We start from the raw sequence: 20557 nt of genomic DNA on the forward strand, positions 1-20557 counted from the left end.
TTTTGAAGTTAAATTTTATAAGCTTAGTGCGTATCTACAACATTCAACTAGTCGAATTATATTTTGTTCATATTATGTCATATAATGTTATTATGTAGTACGATTCATAGATGGTAGTCCATTGCTCACATCTGAAAAGATTAAAGCATTAATACTTGTAAGTATCTCTTATTTCCCTACACCCCCATTATTTTACTTCTATGCACGTGGCACTCAATTTCTGTCATAACGGCAAAAAATTTTTTTAAAAATAATAATAATATGCATGTCCACTGAATTGAATTATTATGGGATGTTTTACATTATAAAATGATATTTTTCCTCATCTCGAATGAATTTATACAACTAATGTCATGTGTGTACCCGTAAATTATCATTTCCTCATTTTGATTGGACCAATTTCATTTTGGATTTGGACAAAACTATTCCCTCATTTATTGCAAAAAGTAGTCCATTTAAGAATAATGACTTATCAAATATGAATAATAATATTATATACACTAATTGATATAATAATTAATATATTAATAGATATAGAGGTTTCAAATTTTTCTAACATTAGCCAATCTAAAAGTTATGAACATTAACCCCAAAAAACCTGCAACAAATTTTAGAAACAATAGCACCCATTTATGTTGTGAGCTAAAGTAACATAGGTACCCTCCAGTATATGAAAATTTCTCAAATTTTAAAGACTTTGTCATTTGTGAAACTCTTTCAAAAGTGTTTAACAAAATTAATAAGAAACAATTGTTTTAGTTACAAAAAACTAAAACAATATTGAGGACTCGTTTGACAACATCACTTTCTAAGTCAAAAAGTCGTTAAAAAAAATAAAAAAAAGGTAACAATTTATACCAAAAAGTCAAAGATTCTTTTTTCTCTCTACTTTTTGCACATCTTTTTGTAAAAAATAAAAAATTCATACCAAACGTTCTAGTTTGTTTTACATCATATTTTAGCTAAAAAAACCTGTTCCCAAATGAGGCCTGGATATGGGTAAAATTATAGTTACATTGGAGCATGTTTGGTACGATAGAATGAAATGAAATGGGAATGGAATGAGAGTAAGAATGGAATACAATGTTGACTGGAATGGAATGTCCATTCCCATTCCATTGTTTGGTTTTCAACATGAAATGACATATGAATATGGTGATAATTCTCATTCTTATGTTTGATTACCTATTAAACTCATATAATTGAATAAATTTTTATTTATTTATTTATTTTTAACAAGCTAGTAACAAATAAATTAAATTTTATATAGATCATGATAGTATTAATATTTTTGAAAGTGATCTGTGAGTCATAGTAGTAGTGGTGGTGGTGGTATGGCAGTGGTGATGGCAATGATAGTAAAATGGAGGTAGTAGATTGTTGTGGCTTTAGTGGTGGTGGCAAGGTGGTGTTGTGATTGCGATGGTGGTGGTGGCAGCAGCAGTTGTGATAGCCAACGGTAGTGGTGGTAGTAGTAGTGGTAACATCGGTAGTACAATGGTGGTAGTATTGTGGTGTGGTGGTTGTGGCGGCGATCGTCGTGGTGGTGGTGACGGTTGTGGTGGCAATAAAGTGGCAGTGGCAGTGGTTATAGGGTAGTAGGAGAACAAAATGGTAGTAGTAGTTAAATAATAATATTTTCTTTAATCCATTAAAAAAATTACTAATAAAATTTTATGATAATTCCATGATGGAATCGAATGGTCATTCCTTAGGCTAGAGGAAGGAATGGGCATTCTCTTATTCCTTTTCTCTTATTTGGTATTCTCACACAAATAAGGCGTACCAACTAAGAGAAAGAAAATGCAAAGCCAGAATGGACATCCTATTCTAGCCCCTTCCATCGTACCAAATATGCTCTTAGTGTGTTAAACTTCTCCCACATAGGTTTTTTTTAAGCCACATAAATTAGGATAATATACTCCAAAGGGTACACCATTCATAGCTAGTTGATTTGAGTTAAAATATCTTAGCATGGTAAGTCGGGTTTGGGGAGCACTCTAGTGGGCCAAGTCTATGACCAATTCTATTATATCTTCGTTGTATCACATCCATAAGCTACTGGGCATCTTGTGTGGGAAGTGTTTTGAATTGTTCCACATCATCTCTCCTCCCAAGTTTAATTATTAAATTCTAGAGGCCCTTACACATGTTCAATTAGTTTTGTATTGGATACTTTAAGATGATATTAGAGTCAAGTCGTTGGTGGTCTTTAATAGGTCAAATATATGTTTGACTATATTCTCTCTCTTTTTTTTGGTCACATCAACATGCTATCACGTTGCATATTTAGGGGAGTGTTAAACTTATTCCGCATTGTCTCTCTAAAACACCTAAGTTTAAATAATATTCTCCACACCCCCTTTCTTTATATGCACAGAGAAAAAACACAAACCACTCCATATATGTAGTTGTTAGGATTCCTATTGTAATAAACTATCACTAAATGAATTTTACTTGTCATTTGTGAAACTCTTTTAAAAGTAGTTCGACAAATTTTAGAACAAACAAGTTTTAGTTACAAAAAAAGTTAAATAACATTGAATATGGCTAAAATTGTAATTTTATTAGTGCGTTAAACATGTCCTACATAATTTTGTAAGCCACCTAAATTTGGATAATATACTCCAAAGGATACTCCATTCATAGGCAATTGATTTTGAATTAAAATGTTTTAACATGGTATTTAAATCAAGTTTTGGCAAGTCGCTAGTGGGTCAAGTCTCTGCCCGATTCTATTATTTATTTTTTATGTCACATCCATAATCTATCAAGCATCTTGTACGGGGAGTGTTTTGAATTATTCTACATTGTCTCTCTAACGAGTCTTAGTTAATAAACTCTAAAGGCTTTTACACTCATTTCCAATTTGTTAAGTTTTAGATACTTTAATATGATATCAAAGTTAGGTCTTTGGTGGTCTCCAATATGCAAATTTGTGCATAAGCATATTCTTTTTTCTCTATGTTACCTCAACGTGCTACTAGGTTGCATGTGTAGGGGATTGTTAAATGATGTAGGCCGAAAAGTGCCACATTGAGGCCATTTAAGTTACATTTTTAATCTTTCAATATTGTTTATTTGGTGGAGATGATGTGTTTTTTGCACTTGTGTAATAACCCCGACCTCAGATTAACGTTAATTCGTGCTTAGTTAAGTCTAGCAATAATTTAGGAATTTGGAACTAAATTACAGGTGTGATTGCATGATTTTGTGTTTCTATCTGTTCGATGTAGAAATATTTGTTCACGTTTTAGTTTCGGTTAGCAAATTGAAAGCCTTATCGGCATTCGAACCAGAAATTGACTTGATGTTTATGCTTATTAGAATTTATAGAATTTTATGGTAGGGTTAATTAAAATTTGATTCGGAGCGATTAAATTCGATTGAAATAATGTTATTTGGTTACTTTTGACCAATTACCACTTAATAGGCCATTTGAGCCCACTCACCTTCTATTATTCATTCTTTCATCACTCTTGAACTTTGAGAGGGAGAGACAAACGGCTGAGAGAGTGAGAGAAGGGGAATTGGTGTAGGGCTTGAAGATTTAATTCACAAGGAGAGGATTTGCTAAGAAAACTTGGAGACCACCACTAGCATAAGGAATTGAGGTCCCTAGGTAAGAATGTTAATCTCTAGTCTTGAAATTTAGTTGATGAGATCATGAATTAATGGTGTTAGGTGGGTCAACATGTGATTTGGACTTAAAAAGGGGATTTAAGAATGAATTCATGCATGCATGTATGTTCCATAGCATTTTGGAGTTTGATTGTCAAGAATCATTGCATGCATGTCATAATCCAAGCTTTGTTTAGAAATTCTTCATGTTCCATGTCATAATATCATAGTTGATCATGTTTTTGGGATAAACATTTGCGTTTAGTCATGTCTTGGAAGATTTGAATTCAAGGAGTTGCATACTCGTCATGTACATGAGTTAATGTTAAGTTTCGTGTTGGAATTGTGCATGATTTATTTACTCTTGGGCCATGATTTCTTGAATTGAAGCTTTACACTTGTTGTTTTATGAGTTACGAAGGGTTTTTCAAAGTTTTGGCCCAGAAAAATGAGTTTTGGAGGGTTGATTGTCGAATTTGAGCTTGGGAGGTCAATCTAGATTTTCCAGAAAATTGACCCACGCTCGAGCGGGGACTTTCACGCTTGAGCGTGAAGCCTGAGTACATGTACTTCCGCTCGAGCGGCGAGAATCACACTTGAGCGTGAAATGCGTATACCCAGAAGTTTGTGTGTTTTTCAGTCCGCTCGAGCGTGGGAATCCACGCTCAAGCGAGAGTCTGTGTCACACGCTCGAGCGGGGGTTAAGCGCCCGTCGAGCGTGAATTTCTTGCATCCAGCACTGTTTCATAGTTTACAGTATGCTCGAGTGAGGAATTCCACGCTCGAGTGAGGAATTCCACACTCGAGCGAAGCTTCATTGTCTGCATGTCCGCTCGAGCAGGGAAAGCCACGCTCGAGCGTGGACCTTATCTTCAGCAAAGTTTGACGAATAGTTTTCAATGCATTTTTGCATCCTCATTCCATCATAGGCATTCCTAGGCCATGTTTCAGACCCCATAATGAGGATAAGAGATTAGAATCACACTAAGAGCCAACGAAATAAGTTTTGTACAGTTAGAATGTGTGTTTCAAGTATGTATCTGTTATGTGTTGTGTAGGTCACGTGCCACGTACTGTTTGACCAAGCTTACTCCGTCTGTCTGTCTCAAGGCCCACTGTGAGTAATAACTTTGTAAAGTTATGTTCAATTATAAGTATTTTTCGAGTAATGTAAAATGATCTGTTTGCCGAGGTGATATTTTCTATATGAATGAATGGTGGTCCAATGTTTTTGAAATGTATTCGTGACATTCTTAGTCTCAAATGATAATTGTTATCTGTTCTGTTACGTCCCTTTATGGGTCAACTGTACGTCTCATGAGCCAACTGTTATGGATCCTTACGTCCCTTTATGGGTCAACTGTACATCTCATGAGCCAACTGTATCGTCTTCGTGCACGTGAGTCAACTGTATGCCTTTATGGCCGTCCCTCATAGGCCAACTGTTTCTGCTAGTGCTAAAGAATGTATCACGTAAACTTCAACAAGGCTTATGATTTCTGTCTGTATATGATCTAGACAAGTTATGATTTTGATACGAAACTGAATTATAAATTCTGAATCTGTATGGACTCATTCATATAACCCCTTCACTTTGTTATTATTCACTGGGTGTAGACGCGCCCAAACGTCCCAAGAGGACGAGTCCCATTCTGTTCATATTGGGCTTGCTACAGTTCGGACTCAAATTGTCACGGTTCTTAATCTGAACCAAAGAGTCCAAATCTGGTAAATCGTTTTGAGAAAAAAAACAGATTTTTGAAAGAAGTGCCAAACATGGACTGCTTTGCAAGATACAGAGTCGCCACCTAAATATTTTATTTTAGGGGATTTAGGAAACCCTGACTCGGTGCCAAAGGCCACGTGTCCGTCATCACCAAAGTTGCCTCGACTCGGGAACTTGGGTACGATTGGGGAAGGTCAGCTATGAGCACCCCCTCTCGCCCGATCAAAGATCGGCCTCTACTAACCGTGATATCTTGTTTTGAAAACATTATATGCTCTTATTCCGGTTATTAGCCTAGATTTACTATGTTATGCGCACAGCAAACAAGTATAGACCAAATCGCCTAAATTGGAACAAAACATTTCATGTTTATTTTCAAAATGGTTTGCTACTCGCAAGTAGGCTAAAATGCAGATTTTGCCACCCTCAAGTGGGTTTTAGAAAAGATGGTTTTGCCACTATCTAGTGGGCTTAAAACTCACAGTTTTAATGCATTATTCCAATTTAGGTAATTCAACCTCCATCCACAGGCATTCAAGCAGTTATATCACATAAGCAACTAGCCTCATGGTAATCATGCTATCATGGCAACGCTCAAACGCATGCAAGGATGTTAAAGCATAAGAACTTACCTAGTACTCCAAGCCAAAACAGAAACTAGTTAGTAATCATATGATGGTCCTAGTTCATATTAAGATGGCTAATGCAACACATGCAAAATGCAACTATGATAGGCTCGGCTAATCTACAATGACATGTGAAATGCGACAGATAACATGTATTCAATTTGGAATTGAAATACAAATGCAGTTAGAATGATGCGCCGAGCCCGGTGCATGCGAAACGAATGAATGGATGAAAACATGCTATCATACTGTATGCTAGTTGAAACATGCCCTAGACTAACCATCGAAAGCTAGTAAATAAAAGGGAAGAAAGACGTGGGATTGGAAGACATGCACACCCACGCACACTTATTACACATTCGCCCTCGTCCGGAGGGACCAAAAGAATAATACAAATTAATTAACCTACAAGCTAATTAAATATTACAGTCCACCTAATTAATTAAGCAAATTGACTAAGCTAAGTATGCGGTAAAAGGCCTTGGGAAGAGGGTCCCATGCGTGCGTGCTCGGGTTTGCTCGGAAATCCAACGCCTTGCACAAGTTTGCCTCTGTTTTCCCTGCTCTGCTCTTCTGAAAATTGCACAACTCCCAAGGTATGCTCCATGGACACTGTGGAGCACCACCGACCAAATGGGAACACCACCGGCCATGTCCGGATGGTCATCGACCATTTGTTGAGCTCTCGGCCATCAATAATTGGTCGGTCGGCACTCCATGTAGTCGACCAGCCAAATATTCCTGCAGAACCTGTTTTGACAGCAGTAGAGGGCAAAACATGGCATGGCAATGCATTTCAAGCAAATGTATACACCACCACATCCCTTATCATATTTAAGACTCAAAGGGGTATGGTGCTTGATTCTCGGACCACCAATCACGCATTTCAATGCGTGATGGCCCAAGAAACCAAGTTGTGCATTTTAATGTCAAATATAATGCACACAAACACACAATGAACTCAACCTCTATCATACTCAATTCAAGAGGCAAAGCATGCATGTTTAATGTTATGCAACCTAGGCATGGAAGCTAAGCATGCAATATGAGCATGTGAACAAGCAATGTAAATATGCAAGCATACAAGTTATGCAAACTAACAAGCATGCAAGATGGATGAGCATGCAACGACGTGTGGGAATGGTCTTAAACCAAAATGGGCAGCTCTCAAATAGGCCCAAATCAGTGGCCAAAATGATGCAACAAAGGCATGAAAACGCACACACAAGCATGCATGCACAAGGGCCTAAACATGAAGCGTAAGCCATCAACTCTTCAAGGCATGAAAGGGATGGAAAATGCAAGTATGCAAACATGGAACATGGACTAAAATGTGGTTTCCAATGATGCCAAATCATGAGAATAAGCCAAGTAAAGCATACTAGTGACCCACACACCCAAGGCTAGTAAGCTAGAATGCAAGACGACTATACAAATCATGGCAAACATGATCAAAACAACCATAACCAGACCTTAAGCATGGCAAAACAGTGCTAAAACCCTCTTGGAACCTAACCAAAATCATGCTAAAATGTCATCTCACAACATGATGCATGTTAGGCCAAAACATAGGATTGCAAAGCAAGCATATGATGCATGCGAGAGACCATTAAACCAAGAAAAAACATATCTAAGGCATGCCAAAATATGACCAAATACCCACTGAAATGTGTCCAATACATGCAAGAATAAGGTGCTCCTTTGAAAGGCCAATAAGAGGGTTACTCTACACATGCAAGAAGGAAACTCAACATGACCAAAACAACTTTGGAAATGGCTTATGGGGGTCCTAAAACCTACTGAAAAATGCCTGAACTGAGCTCAAGAAGTTTGCAAATATAGGCCCCTTTGTAAGGCCAAAAATGTAAGCAAACAAGACAACAAGGAGAGGGGATAACCCTCTCCTTCTTAGGACCTAAAATCACCATCCTCACCACTGAAATCCCTCAAGATTTCAGTGGTGAGGAGGCCCAAACAAGGTGGTCCCGGAGCTCACCAAAAATAGCACAAAATGGGGCCAAACAAGGCCTAAGAGGGGGGTAAACGACCCCAAACACAAAAGTGACCTTAATGAACTATCTTAAACACAAAAAATAGAACTTTTTTATGTTATACATAAAGCTTAAATCAGCATGCAAGACAGGTCAAAAACTAATGCAAGATTGGGGAAAATAAAGCAAAAGTGTTACCCTTGAAGAACACTTCAAGCACAGCAGACCCAGCCACCCTCTTCTGACCAAAATCAGTCCAAAACCTCAAGAACAAACCCTCAATGTCTCTCGAAGTCGAAGTAAGGTGTAATGCTATGTGTTTTAGTGCAAAACTAAGATCAAACACACGCTTTAGGCCCTCAAACACACACAAAATGAAGAGAGAGAGAGAGGGAGATATAGAGAGAGAGAGAGGATGATATATATCAGATATATATGTGTATAGCTCTGGTTTTTTGCTGAACCCAATTAAAGGAGAAGAGAGGTCTCTTATATAGACAAGGGAAAGCTTTGAAGCTTCTTAGAGAAGCTAAATGAGAAGGGTCAAGGGGGTCAAGGCTTCCTAGAGAAGGTAAGGTAAGGGTGCAAGCTTCTTGAGGAAGCTTTGACAAAGGGTCAAGCTTCCTCAAGAAGCTTGATCAAAGGGTGCAAAAGGTTTGGATCAAAAGGGGTCAAAGGTTCAAAATAGCCACACATATGCACAGGGGAGAGGGTTTGTGCATCCCAGCTGGCACAGCTGGCATGCACCATGCCTGAAGGGTGAAAAAGGGTAAAACCGGCCACGAAAGGAGGCCATCGGCCAAATAAATGGCCGGTTGGCACAATAAATGGTCGGCCTGCTATTTTTTCTGGCCCACCGGATAAATAGACGGCCGATAGGTGGCTTCCAAGGTCAAAAAGTGGCTGATTGGTGTCCAGATTAAAGCCCCGGAAGTTAGATTTCCAATGGCACAAACCTTGCATTAAAATTCCTCCTGTGCAAAAAGTTATGCCCTTTTTGGTGAAGCCGCGCAGATTCGATCCAACAGGGATGATGCCCAACTTCAACCAATCATATCTCCCCCACCCGGACTTGGCTTTAGGAGATTATTGAGTGAAAAATGATGCCACGGAAGTAAGCTTTCCAACGGTGGTGGCCTCATAGCTAAAATCCAAGTATACAGATGAATAAGCCCGATTTAGCGACGGCTGCTTGACCCTCTTCTACCCGGATTCATGCCAAACTTCTTCTCCAACTTGGTTCCCCCCCTCTTCTCCTCTTTTCCTCAACTTCAAACCCCTAAGTAAGGTGTTTTGAAATATTTTTCAAAGATTTCATCTCTCTTTCATTCGTTTCCACTTTGTTCTTGCTCGGTTCATCGAAAAGCGCATTATTTGACAAAAATGTGAGCCTCGGAACATTGTAGAAACTTTATTTCAAAAATGTTTTGAAAGAGAGGGTTTTAAGGTCTGAAAACCATCCAAAATAGCTTTGGTCCAAAATGGGGTGTGAATTTGAGATTTGTCTCTCTCCTTGTCGAAGAAATTGAACCTTTGCCCTATACACCTTTTACCACCAAGTAAACCATCAGTAACGCCCAAGTCTTAAGGGCGGTCAAAAATGGGGTGTCTACACTGGGCTTTCGCTCATAGTTTATATTATATATGTAGGTGAGCCGGCGTATGACCAGGGCCAGAGTTGACGACCTTCTGTTCTGTTTTGTTAGCCAACTGTTGTGCCTCCAGAGGATGTTCTGGTCGAAGTCTAATGCTATGGCTGTTTTTGTGTTCATGCTAGTCATTTGCATGTGGTTTGTAAAGATAGGTCTTGGGATGTAAATACTTTGTAAATTTTGGTGCCCTCTGACTGGCATGCTTATGTATATATATATCAGTTTTGAAATTTTTTGTCCTATGTACGTTATCACAACTCATTGGACATTGTCTATTTTATGTTATTGCTTCCATAGCCCCTTATTATTTGCTCATCTATCCAGAGGCCTTTGGTAATCCACGGATTACTAGCCGGTTACGGTGCTAAACCTACAAGGGAGGGCTTGGGTCGTGACAACTTGTACAGATTTGGCAAGTAACACACAAATTCAATCAAAAAGGGTGCGAAAGTAGATTCTCCATGCAAGGAGCGAAAAAGCCTGGCCTACCACCTCACCACACCTACGGTCTATCACAGCTCGAGTGGCCTACCTAGGGTTTCGTGAGTGAAATTTTCAATTTATTCTATTGGGAATGAAAGGAAGAAAAAAGGGCTGTAAACGGGTTTGAAAATTATTTGAAGAGAAAGGGAGGCTAGGGTTTGAAAAGAGTGATTTTCCTCAAGCTTGAAGGACAACTTCCATGGAGGCTTCTTCCTCATCCTCTTTCTTTTCCCACTCCTCTATGAGTGGCTAGTCTTCCAATTTTAGGGTTTTGATGAAACCCTAGCCATGTAAAGGGATTTTTCTTAATCTTTGATTGTGAAACGGTTTGAATAAATGTATGGATACTTTAGAAGTTTATAATATTTTTCCTTTTCATCTCTTCAAGTGTTTTATTCTTTGTGATTGTTTAATGCTTTCCATACATTAGTTTTCTTTGTCGTTGTGTTCAAAGTATGAGACGAGTCATGCAACGAGAGACGGGTCGTGTTACTACCATAGTTTAGAGCAACCGCCTCGTGCTATTTGAGATGACTCGGGCCTGTACATTGAACACAACCATCATCTCGATCAATATTTCAAACTTGTAGTTGTGAAATATTGGGTAGTTCAAACCGGATTGCAATTGATGGCCGTTGTTAAGTCTTATTTATGTGGTTAGTGGTGAATTCTTTACCCTAAGATTTTCCTAAAAATCAATATCTCAAACCCTAATTTTAATTGTCAATTTAATTACTCAATTTCATTTAATTCTTGTTTAGTCATAATATCCATCAATCTTTTTAATCCAAATTAATTTACGAATTTAGCAATTAAATTAGTTTAATTTCACAATTGTCCCTGTGGATCGATACCTGGACTTGCCATTATTCTAAAAGAATTTAATATAGTTTAGTGTTTATATTTGGTGTGTGAAACGACCTATCAAATTTTGGTGCCGTTGTCGGGGACTTCTGGTGAAATTAAGTAATTTAATTTTACATTCCTATTTTAATTTTTAGTTTAAGAATTTATATTTTGGTGTTGCTAAGTGTGCAGAGTGTTTGCAAGTGGAGCTATCATCGAAGTGCAAGCGGAGCGCAACCGAGCTTCAAACACAAATCGTAGCACCAAAGTGCTTAAAAAAAAGAAAAAAAGAAAAAAAAAAGACAAAACAAAACAAAAGCAAATACTCGCAAGCAAAGCACCAAAGTGCTACAACTAGAGAACTCGAGTTGAAATTAGGGCAACATCTGCACGTCAAGCACCTGCAAGACGAGTAAAGCATTTTTGTTAAACTGCTATAAGTATTTTTCCCTTTGGCATTTTGCTTTCATAACTTAGTGTATATAGTCGGAACTTCGTGTGTGTGTGTGTGTGTACGTGTGTAAATAGTGTATGCACGGGCGCCGTTCTTGTCGCCCTAAATTGTGGAATTTGGACCTTGAACTAAAAAGGACTCTTAGAAAGCTTAGAGCCTCTTTCCGTATTCTTAGGCTTGAATACCCATGCCTATACCTCGAACCAATAGAGATGGCAAATCTAAATGACCTAAATGGGCCCAACAGGACCCTTAAGGATTATTTCATACCCACTGCATATATATCACCATCGTGCATCCAGTTACCTGACACCACTGTTGCTCATTATGAGATTAAGTCCAACACCATACAAATGGTCTCATCATTCCATGGACTTGCTCATGATAACCCTTATAAACATTTGCATGAATTTATGGAAATTTGCTCTACAGTAAGGATCCAAAATTTCACCAATGAGGCCCTAATGTTGTGTTTGTTTCCATTTTAAGGACAAAGTCAAACATTGGCTGAACTCCTTACCCCGCTAATTCTATCACAACATGGGACCAATTACAGTAGAAATTTTTGGAGAAGTACTTTCCCATTGGTAAGACCAACCAACTCAAGCGAGCCATCACCAATTTTGCTCAAATTGATGGCAAGCAATTTCATGAGACATGGGAAAGACTTTGTGACCTTCTCCAACAGTGTCCCCACCACCAAGTGCTTGATTGGCAGCTTGTTCAAACCTTTTACTATGGCTTAACTGAGCCTCATCGCCTAATGGTGGATTCTTTTTGTGGTGGAACATTCATGTCCAAAAATGATGCCGAGGCATGGTAATTATTTGAGAAATTAAGTGATAATTCTCTTCAGCATGCCTCTGCAGCCCGGCAAGTCCGACAACCAATAGTTGGAGCTCCGAAAAGATGGGGCATTTATGAGGCAGGGCAAAACCTAAAGTTAGCCCAACAAGTAGAGGCATTGTCCCAAAAAATTGACCAATTATTAGTTGTGGGGCATGCCCCTACACAGTAAGATCAACCTCAATTTCACAAAGCATGTGCTATATGTGTGAGCCCTGCTCATGACTTAAGTGAGTGCCCTTCGGCATCACAATGTGGCTCAAGGTTTCTCCAACCTGGGTAATAACCCATATTCCAACACATACAATTTGGGATGGAGGAACCACCCTAACTTTTCATGGAGACCTCCTTCACAAGGCACATCTTACAACCCTCCACCACCAAGGCAGAATTTAAATAATTTTGCTAACCAATCTTCTTACTGACCACCACAACCTTACCGACAACCACAACCCCCACCTATTCTTCAAGGAAACTCTGCCTTTGAGACTCATGTGTTGGAAGTTCTTTCAGAACTTAAGGGATTGGCACTACTAGTTCACTCCCATACTCACTCTATTGCCAAGCTAGAGGCCAAATTAGGTCAAATGGCTAATAACATGAATATGTTAGAGAAAGAAAAATTACCTAGTCAGATAGTGGCCAACCCTAAGGGTCAATATGGGGCAGAGGGGTCGGGTGGGAATGGAAAGCACCATGAGCAGGTGCAAGCAGTGATTACCTTAAGAAGTGGGAGGGAGTTAGAGCCTCGGCCAGTTGCGTCTGATGCAACTAGGGCTAAGAAGGGTGACCACGGTGATACACCCAATAAGAGCAAGGGTAAGGAAGAGACACCTAAGAGGGATAACTTAGTCCCTAGCACTTCACATGAGCCTAAGGCACCATATGTGCCTGAGGCCTAAGGCATCCTTTCTCTAATGCTTTGAGACACCGTCCATTTTCAATAAGAAGGCGACATCTATGGAAGCGATAATGGAGGTTTTTAAACAAGTTAAAATCAACCTCCTCCTATTGGAGGCGATTAAGCAAGTACCCTCCTATGCTAAATTTTTGAAGGACCTTTGTACACAAAAACGTAAATGTAGGACACACGTGTCCCAAAAGGTCATATTTACGGAGCAAGTAAGCTCCATTTTATTGAACGACACACCCCCTAAGCTTAAAGACCTGGGTGCCCTAACCATTACACGCATTATAGGGGATCATTTCATTGATAGGGCCTTGTTAGATTTAGGGATTGGTGTCAATTTGTTGCCGTACTCTGTGTACGAAGAATTCGGGCTTGGCGAGTTGAAACCCACTACTGTCACACTCCAGTTGGCTGATCAGTCCCTCAAAATGCCGCGTGGCATGATTAAGGATGTACTAGTAAAGGTCGATAGGTTTTATTTTGTTGTTGATTTTGTGGTTTTAGATATGGAATCGATAGCAAACTCTAAGAAACCAATCCCGGTAATCTTAGGTCGACCTTTCTTGGTTACGGCTAATGTATGTATTAATTGTCATACCGAGGTTATAGAAGTTTCATTTAGGAATATGCAAGAGAAACTCAACGTTTTCCAAGCATCCCAACAACCCCATGAAAGAGATGAGTGCTTATTTGTGGATATTGTGAATGGGATTGTGGAGGAGGCTTTACCCTCCATTCTTGTAGAGGACCCTCTAGAGGCTTGTTTAGCTCATTTTGGGTTTGGGGATTTTGATATTGACAGGTCAGTTGAGTCCCTTCCTCATCTGTTTAGAAAGCCTGCCCTACCATCCTTAGTCATACCACCTACACTTAAGTTGAAGCCACTCTCGGCCACACTCAAGTATGCATTTTTAGGGCCTAAGGCTACTTTACCTGTCATCATTGCATCTGACTTGACTGCAGAGTAGGAGAGTCAATTAATGATTGTTCTTGTGGCACATCGGAGTGCTATAGGGTGGTCGGTGGCTAATTTGCGAGGGATGGATCCCCCCATGTGTATGCATTATATACATTTAGAGGAGGATGCCAAACCTTCTCGTGAAAAGCAACGAAGACTTAATCCCAATATAAAAGAAATGGTGAAAAATGAGGTGTTAAATACGGGTATTATATACCTGTAGACACCCCATTTTTGACCGACCTTAAGACTCAGACGTCACCAGTTGAGCGTTAGGTGATGTTGCATAATATGCTCGTTCAGAAGTTTCAGAGTCGCGGCCGTGAGCCCTGCCTCCGGACTTCCGAACCCTTTTCTGTGCCTTGTCTCGGTTTGCGAGCCAGACTCGATTTTCTCTGTTTCTTTTCCTGAGGGAAGGGAGAGGTCCCGTGGACCATCTCTCAATGTCCGTAGGCTGCATTTGGTGGCCGTAGGCCATTTTGCCCATTTCGGAGTCCGGTTCCCGGTTTTCGGAGCCGTCAGGTCGTGTGCCTCGGTTCGGGACCGCTTAACCATCTCCTATTGCTCTGATTTTTGGCATACATCTTATTTCATCCCTTTTGAGGGACACTGGGGGCTAAGAAACCCACTTCGAGGTCGAATACCATTTTCGGTGCTTAACAGCCCATTTTCGGGACCCCGAATTGCGTGTTTTGGCCCCGGAACGTCCGTTTTGCAACGGTTTTCGTTCATTTTTGGCAGGTACCTCTATTTTATCACAGGGAAGGTCACTGAAGGGTGGGAGGCCAGCAATTGTTGCAGCAACCAGTTATCTCTCTTCCGGAGCCTCCCGGCGCCCGTTTTTTGCACTTCCGGGCTAATGTTGAATACCTTGGAGCTAGTGTTGCCAACTTTCAACCACATATCTGTGATGTACACACATAAGAGGCCCCTAAAAGTTCATGGCCGGCCAGTAAGTCAACTTGACCCTTTTGACCCCCTCTTTCCGAGCCATTGTTGAACCCCTTGGGCCCACTTTCTTGGAATTTCAACTACATGGTTGTGTTGTACACACATAGAGGTACCTCCCCAGTAGCTGGCCGGCCAGAAAATCACCTTGACCCTTTTGACCCCTAGCCGGCCGGCTAGGGGGTGTGGCCGGCCGGCCACCTCCAGCAAAAGTATGAGGCCGGCCTGCTTCCTTGCACTGTACCCTTTCCAGCTGTGGGGCAATATCCCCCAGATATTTTCTGTATCCGGGGGATATTTTGTGGGGGAGTTTTGCCCTCCTTCTCCCCCACCTTTACACCCCATTTTTGATCTTTATAACCAGCTGGTGGCCTTCTTCATAAGGGTTAGAAAAATTATCCTTCAAAGCTCCATAGCCAACTCCATCTTCTTCCCTCTCAATTCTTCAAAAAAACCCTAAGTCCCTAACCTTCATTCCTTCTACACCACCAAGCTCTACCACCACCACCTCACCTCCAGCAGCAAGGAAGGTTTCTAGAAGGCAAAAGAAGCTGCAAATCCATCCTAGAAGCAACAAAAGCTTGAATCTTCAAGGGTAAGTTACACTTTTAACCTTTTGAACCTTTTTCTTGATCTATTTCTAAGCCCCATTCCTTTTTGGTTTCAAGCTCCGGCCCTAACTGAAAAGGGCCATATTCTGAGCTCATCTTCACTTCTCATTAAGGGCTCAACCTTGTTTGAGCCCTCCATAATATACTTGCTTCATTGATCATCTTGTATGTCATGATTTTGCATGCTATCTTTGGCCCATGAGAAATCTGTTTTTGAGCATGTTATAAACTGATATAAGGCTTATTTTGAGCCCCTCTTCAACATTGGAGAAGGGCTCAACCTTGTTTGGTGTTTCCATATGTCACTTGTAGTTATATCCCCTATTTGGCCCTATTTTTGCATAAATTAGTAGCCCTCTTTGCTTCTGTTTTTGGACCTTGGTTCGAACTAAAAGTGGTCTTATTTTGGCCTATACTTCATGTTTCATTCACAATTTTTTTCTGTTTGGTGATTATTTTATATACTTCATGTTATAGCACCTTTTGAGCCTCGTTTTGCATCACATTTTTAGCATGTTTGTATACTGATTTGAGGTCTGCCATATACTGTAAATGTTCATATTTTTGGTCCATCTTCAGTGTTGTAGAAGGAAATTTTTCAGTTTGAGTTTTGCTTATACCACTTGCCTCATTACCCCTCTTTTGGCCCCTATTCTTGCATGCTATTTTTCCCTTACTTATACTTGCTGTTTGGCCATGTTTATAACTGTGAAAGTACATCTTTTGGGACTGTATAGCTTCTTTGTTTGCATTGCATGTCCATATTGTACATGTTTGGCATAACTATAGGCCATTTCGGGTGCCTAATGTCGCATTTCGGGACATTTCCTTGCATTTCATGTCATTTCGCTTCATTTCGGGACTATTTTCCCCCATATTTTAGTGCTGAAATTCCATTAGTATGCTTGCATATCACTTTTGCCATATTTCATATCATTCTGTCATCGCCTCGGTTTGCGTGCCCGTGTGCACGCATTTTGAGGCACTTCATTTTCTGCCACCGGCATCCGATGTGAGTGTGGCTGAGGCTCTCTCATGTTGGTATAAGCCCATTTGTCATTTTCATGTCATTTTCATATCATTCTGTCATCGTCTCGGTTTGCGTGCCCGTGTGCACGCATTTCGAGGCACTTCATTTTCTGCCACCGGCATCCGATGTGAGTGTGGCTGAGGCTCTCTCATGTTGGTATAAGCCCATTTGTCATTTTCATTTCATTTTCATATCATTCTGTCATCGCCTCGGTTTGCGTGCCCGTGTGCACGCGCTTCGAGGCACTTCATTTTCTGCCATCGGCATCTTATGTGAGTGTGGCTGAGGCTCTCTCATGTTAGTATAAGTCCATGTTGCATTTTTCATGAAATTCGCATCGCTTTCGCATCGCCTCGGTTTGCGTGTCAGTGTGCACGCATTTCGAGGCACTTCTTTTTTTATCCGACGGCATCCCATGTGAGTGTGGCTGAGGCTCACTCATGTTGGTATAAGCCCATTTGTCATTCCCATATCATTTCATTTTCACATCATATCATATCATTGCCTCGGTTTGCGTGCCCGCGTGCACGTACTTCGAGACACATATCATTGCCTCGGTTTGCGTGCCCGCGTGCACATATTTCGAGACACATATCATCGCCTCGGTTTGCGTGCCCGCGTGCACGTACTTCGACACACATATCATCGCCTCGGTTTGCGTGCCCGCGTGCACGTACTTCGACACACATATCATCGCCTCGGTTTGCGTGCCCGCGTGCACGTACTTCAAGACACATATCATCGCCTCGGTTTGCGTGCCCGCGTGCACGTACTTCGAGACACATATCATTTTCTCAGTTTGCGTGCCCGCGTGCACGTACTTCGAGACACATATCATCGCCTCGGTTTGCGTGCCCGCGTGCACGTACTTCGAGACACATATCATCGCCTCGGTTTGCGTGCCCGCGTGCACGTACTTCGGGACATATATCATTTTCTCAGTTTGTGTGCCTGTGTTCACGCACTCCGAGGCATTTCATTTTCATAGCATTCTGTATTTTCTCAGTTTGCGTGCCCGCGTGCACGCATTTCGAGGCATCTCATTTCATAGCATTGTGTACGTTAGGATTGTATCTTAGTTGAATTTCATGCATATCATGCATATTGCATCGTGTCCGGAATAGGAGTTAGCCCGGGCACGGGAAACGAGGTACATTTCGTACTCCGAGTGACGGAATGTGTCTCAATTCCCCAGTCACCGACACTCCGGATTATCCATGATGGAGTTAGGTTTTAGCTGTAGTCTCATGTGCATTCATCCTATATTGAGTTGTGCATTCCGACTCCTCGGCCATCATGCCTTGGTATGCGTGATTGGTGGCACGAGGATCGAGACATGCGTATATTTGTGCAAATACATTGCTATGCCCCTTTCCTGCTCTCTGTTGCAGCAAAACCAGGAATCAGCAACTTTCCGGGACTTGGCACGCTTTTCAAGAATAACAGGTGTAAACAGAGGCTAATTGGGGCATTCCAGTGGATTTCCGCGCAAGACAGTCCGGACATGCATCATCCACCAGAAGCAAGGCAGTCCCTGGCCTGCACGCCAGTTTATTTGCTTTCTAGTTAATTCATTAATTAATTAGAATTCTGTAATATTTTGGACTGTAATAGTCTTTTATTTGGGGACTGTAATATTTGGATTGTATTACTTATTCGGACCCTCCGAGTGAGGGCACAACTGTAATAAGTGTGGGTGAGTGTGATGTATGTCTTCCAACCCCACGTCTTTCTCCCTTTTATTTATCCGCTTTTGATGGTTAGATTAGGGCATATTTCAATTAGCATACAGTATGACAGCATGTTTGCATCATTCATCTGTATTGCATGCATCGGGCTCGGCGCATCATACTAACTGCATTGTACTTTCAATTCCAAGTTGAATACATGTTAGTTGTAGCATTTCATATGCCATCTTAGAATAGCCGAGCTTACTATAGTTGCATTTTGCATGTGTTGCATTAAGCATTTTTGTATATTTAGGATCATGCATGATTTCTAATGTAGTTTCTGTTTTTGGCTTGGAGTACTCGGTAAGCTTTATGCTTTAGCATCCTTGCATGCGTGTGAGTGAATGCCATGATAGCATGCTTACCATGAGGCTATGTGCTTATCTGATATATCTGCCTGAATGCCTGTGGGTGAAGGTTGGGTTATCTGAATTGGAATGAATCATCAAAATGTTTCAAACCTATCTGCGGGTAGCAAACCATTTTCAAAAACAAACATAAAATGTTTTGTTCCAATTCGGGCGACCAGGTCTATACTTATATACTGTGAGCATCACATAGTAACCTAGGCTAATAACCGGAATAAGAACTCACAATGTTTTCAAAAATTGATATCATGGTTAGTAGAGGCCGGTCTATGACCGGGCGAGCGGGGGTGCTCACGAAGTGACCTTCCCCAATCGTACCCAAGTTCCCGAGCCGAGGCAACTTTGGTGATGACGGACACGTGGCCTTTTGGCACCGAGTCAGGGTTTCCTAAATTTCCCAAAATAAAATATTTAGGTGGCGACTCTGTATCTGGCAAAGCAGTCCATGTTTGGCACTTCTTTCAAAAATCAGTTTTCCTAAAACGATTTGCCGGATTTGGACTCTTTGGTTCAGATTTAGAACCGTGACTGAAAAAAGTCGAGTCCGAGCTGTAGCGAGGTCCCCCCGCGGGCTTGTTACAATACCCTATCTCGTATAGCAAGTGGGTGAGTCCCACACAAGTGGTGCCCAAGAAATTGGGCATCACTATTGTTGAGAATGAGTAAGGAGAGTTGGTCCCCACACGAACCACTACTGGGTAGCGAGTGTGCATTCATTATAGGAGACTAAATTCCATGACTAAAAAGGATCATTTTGTATTGCCATTTATTGATCAAATTGCTGAATGGTTGGCGGGCCGGGTTTTTATTGTTTTCTTGATAGATACTCGGGATATAATCAAGTCCCGGCGTACCCCGCTGACCAGGAAAGGACCACCTTCACATGTCTTTTTGGCACTTTTGCTTATAGACGCATGCCTTTTGGGCTATGTAATGCACCGGTGACTTTTCATCAGTGTATGATGGCCATTTTTTCTGACATGGTGGAGAAATTTTTAGAGGTTTTCATGGATGACTTCTTCGTGCTTGGGCCATCTTTTGAGGAATGTCTCCAAAACTTAAGTATAGTCCTTATTCGTTGTATGGACACAAACTTGATTTTGAGTTGGGAAAAGAGCCATTTTATGGTTTGTGAGGGTATAGTGTTGGGACACATTGTGTCCCCTCAAGGCGTAGAGGTAGACAAAGCTAAGGTTAACCTCATTGTAGGCCTTCCTCTACCCACTTTTGTGTGTCAAGTTAGGTCTTTCTTAGGGTATGCAGGTTTTTACCGTAGGTTCATCAAAGACTTTAGTAAAATATCCCATCCTTTGTGCAGTTTACTTGCTAAAGACTCACCTTTTATCTTTGATGATACATGTTTGAAAGCTTTTGAAACACTTCGAGCGACCCTTTCTACTGCCCCTATCATGTAATCTCCTGAGTGGTCCCTTCTTTTCGAGATCATGTGCGATGCATCTGATGATGCCCTCAGTGCCGTCTTGGGCCAAAGGGTGAATAAAATGCCCCATGTTATATCCTATGCTAGTCGTACTCTTTTTGATACTCAATTAAACTACACTACAACTGAGAAAGAGTTACTAGCTGTTGTCTTTGCACTTGATAAATTCCAGTCCTACCTCATAGGTTCTGAAGTCATTGGGTTCACTGACCATGCCGCTTTGCGGCACTTATTGTCTAAAAAAGAGACCAAACCTAGGTTGATTAGATGGATTCTACTCCTTCAAGAGTTTGACCTAGAAATCCGGAACAAGAAG

At 40.9% G+C, this 20557-nt stretch overlaps 1 protein-coding gene across 1 annotated transcript; it reads left to right on the plus strand.

The window, feature by feature from the left end:
• Window positions 1-1422: 1422 nt before the first annotated feature.
• Window positions 1423-14123, plus strand: LOC145807002 (uncharacterized). Its single transcript, XM_082904897.1, has 2 exons — window positions 1423-1595; window positions 13331-14123. Exons 1-2 carry the CDS (start codon window positions 1423-1425, stop codon window positions 14121-14123), a joined length of 966 nt encoding a protein of 321 aa, XP_082761023.1.
• Window positions 14124-20557: the final 6434 nt, after the last annotated feature.

This window comes from Camellia sinensis, chromosome 14 (assembly GCF_055761805.1).
Source record: "Camellia sinensis isolate YWXY chromosome 14, ASM5576180v1, whole genome shotgun sequence".
In the NCBI taxonomy this organism is placed as follows: Eukaryota; Viridiplantae; Streptophyta; class Magnoliopsida; order Ericales; family Theaceae; genus Camellia; species Camellia sinensis.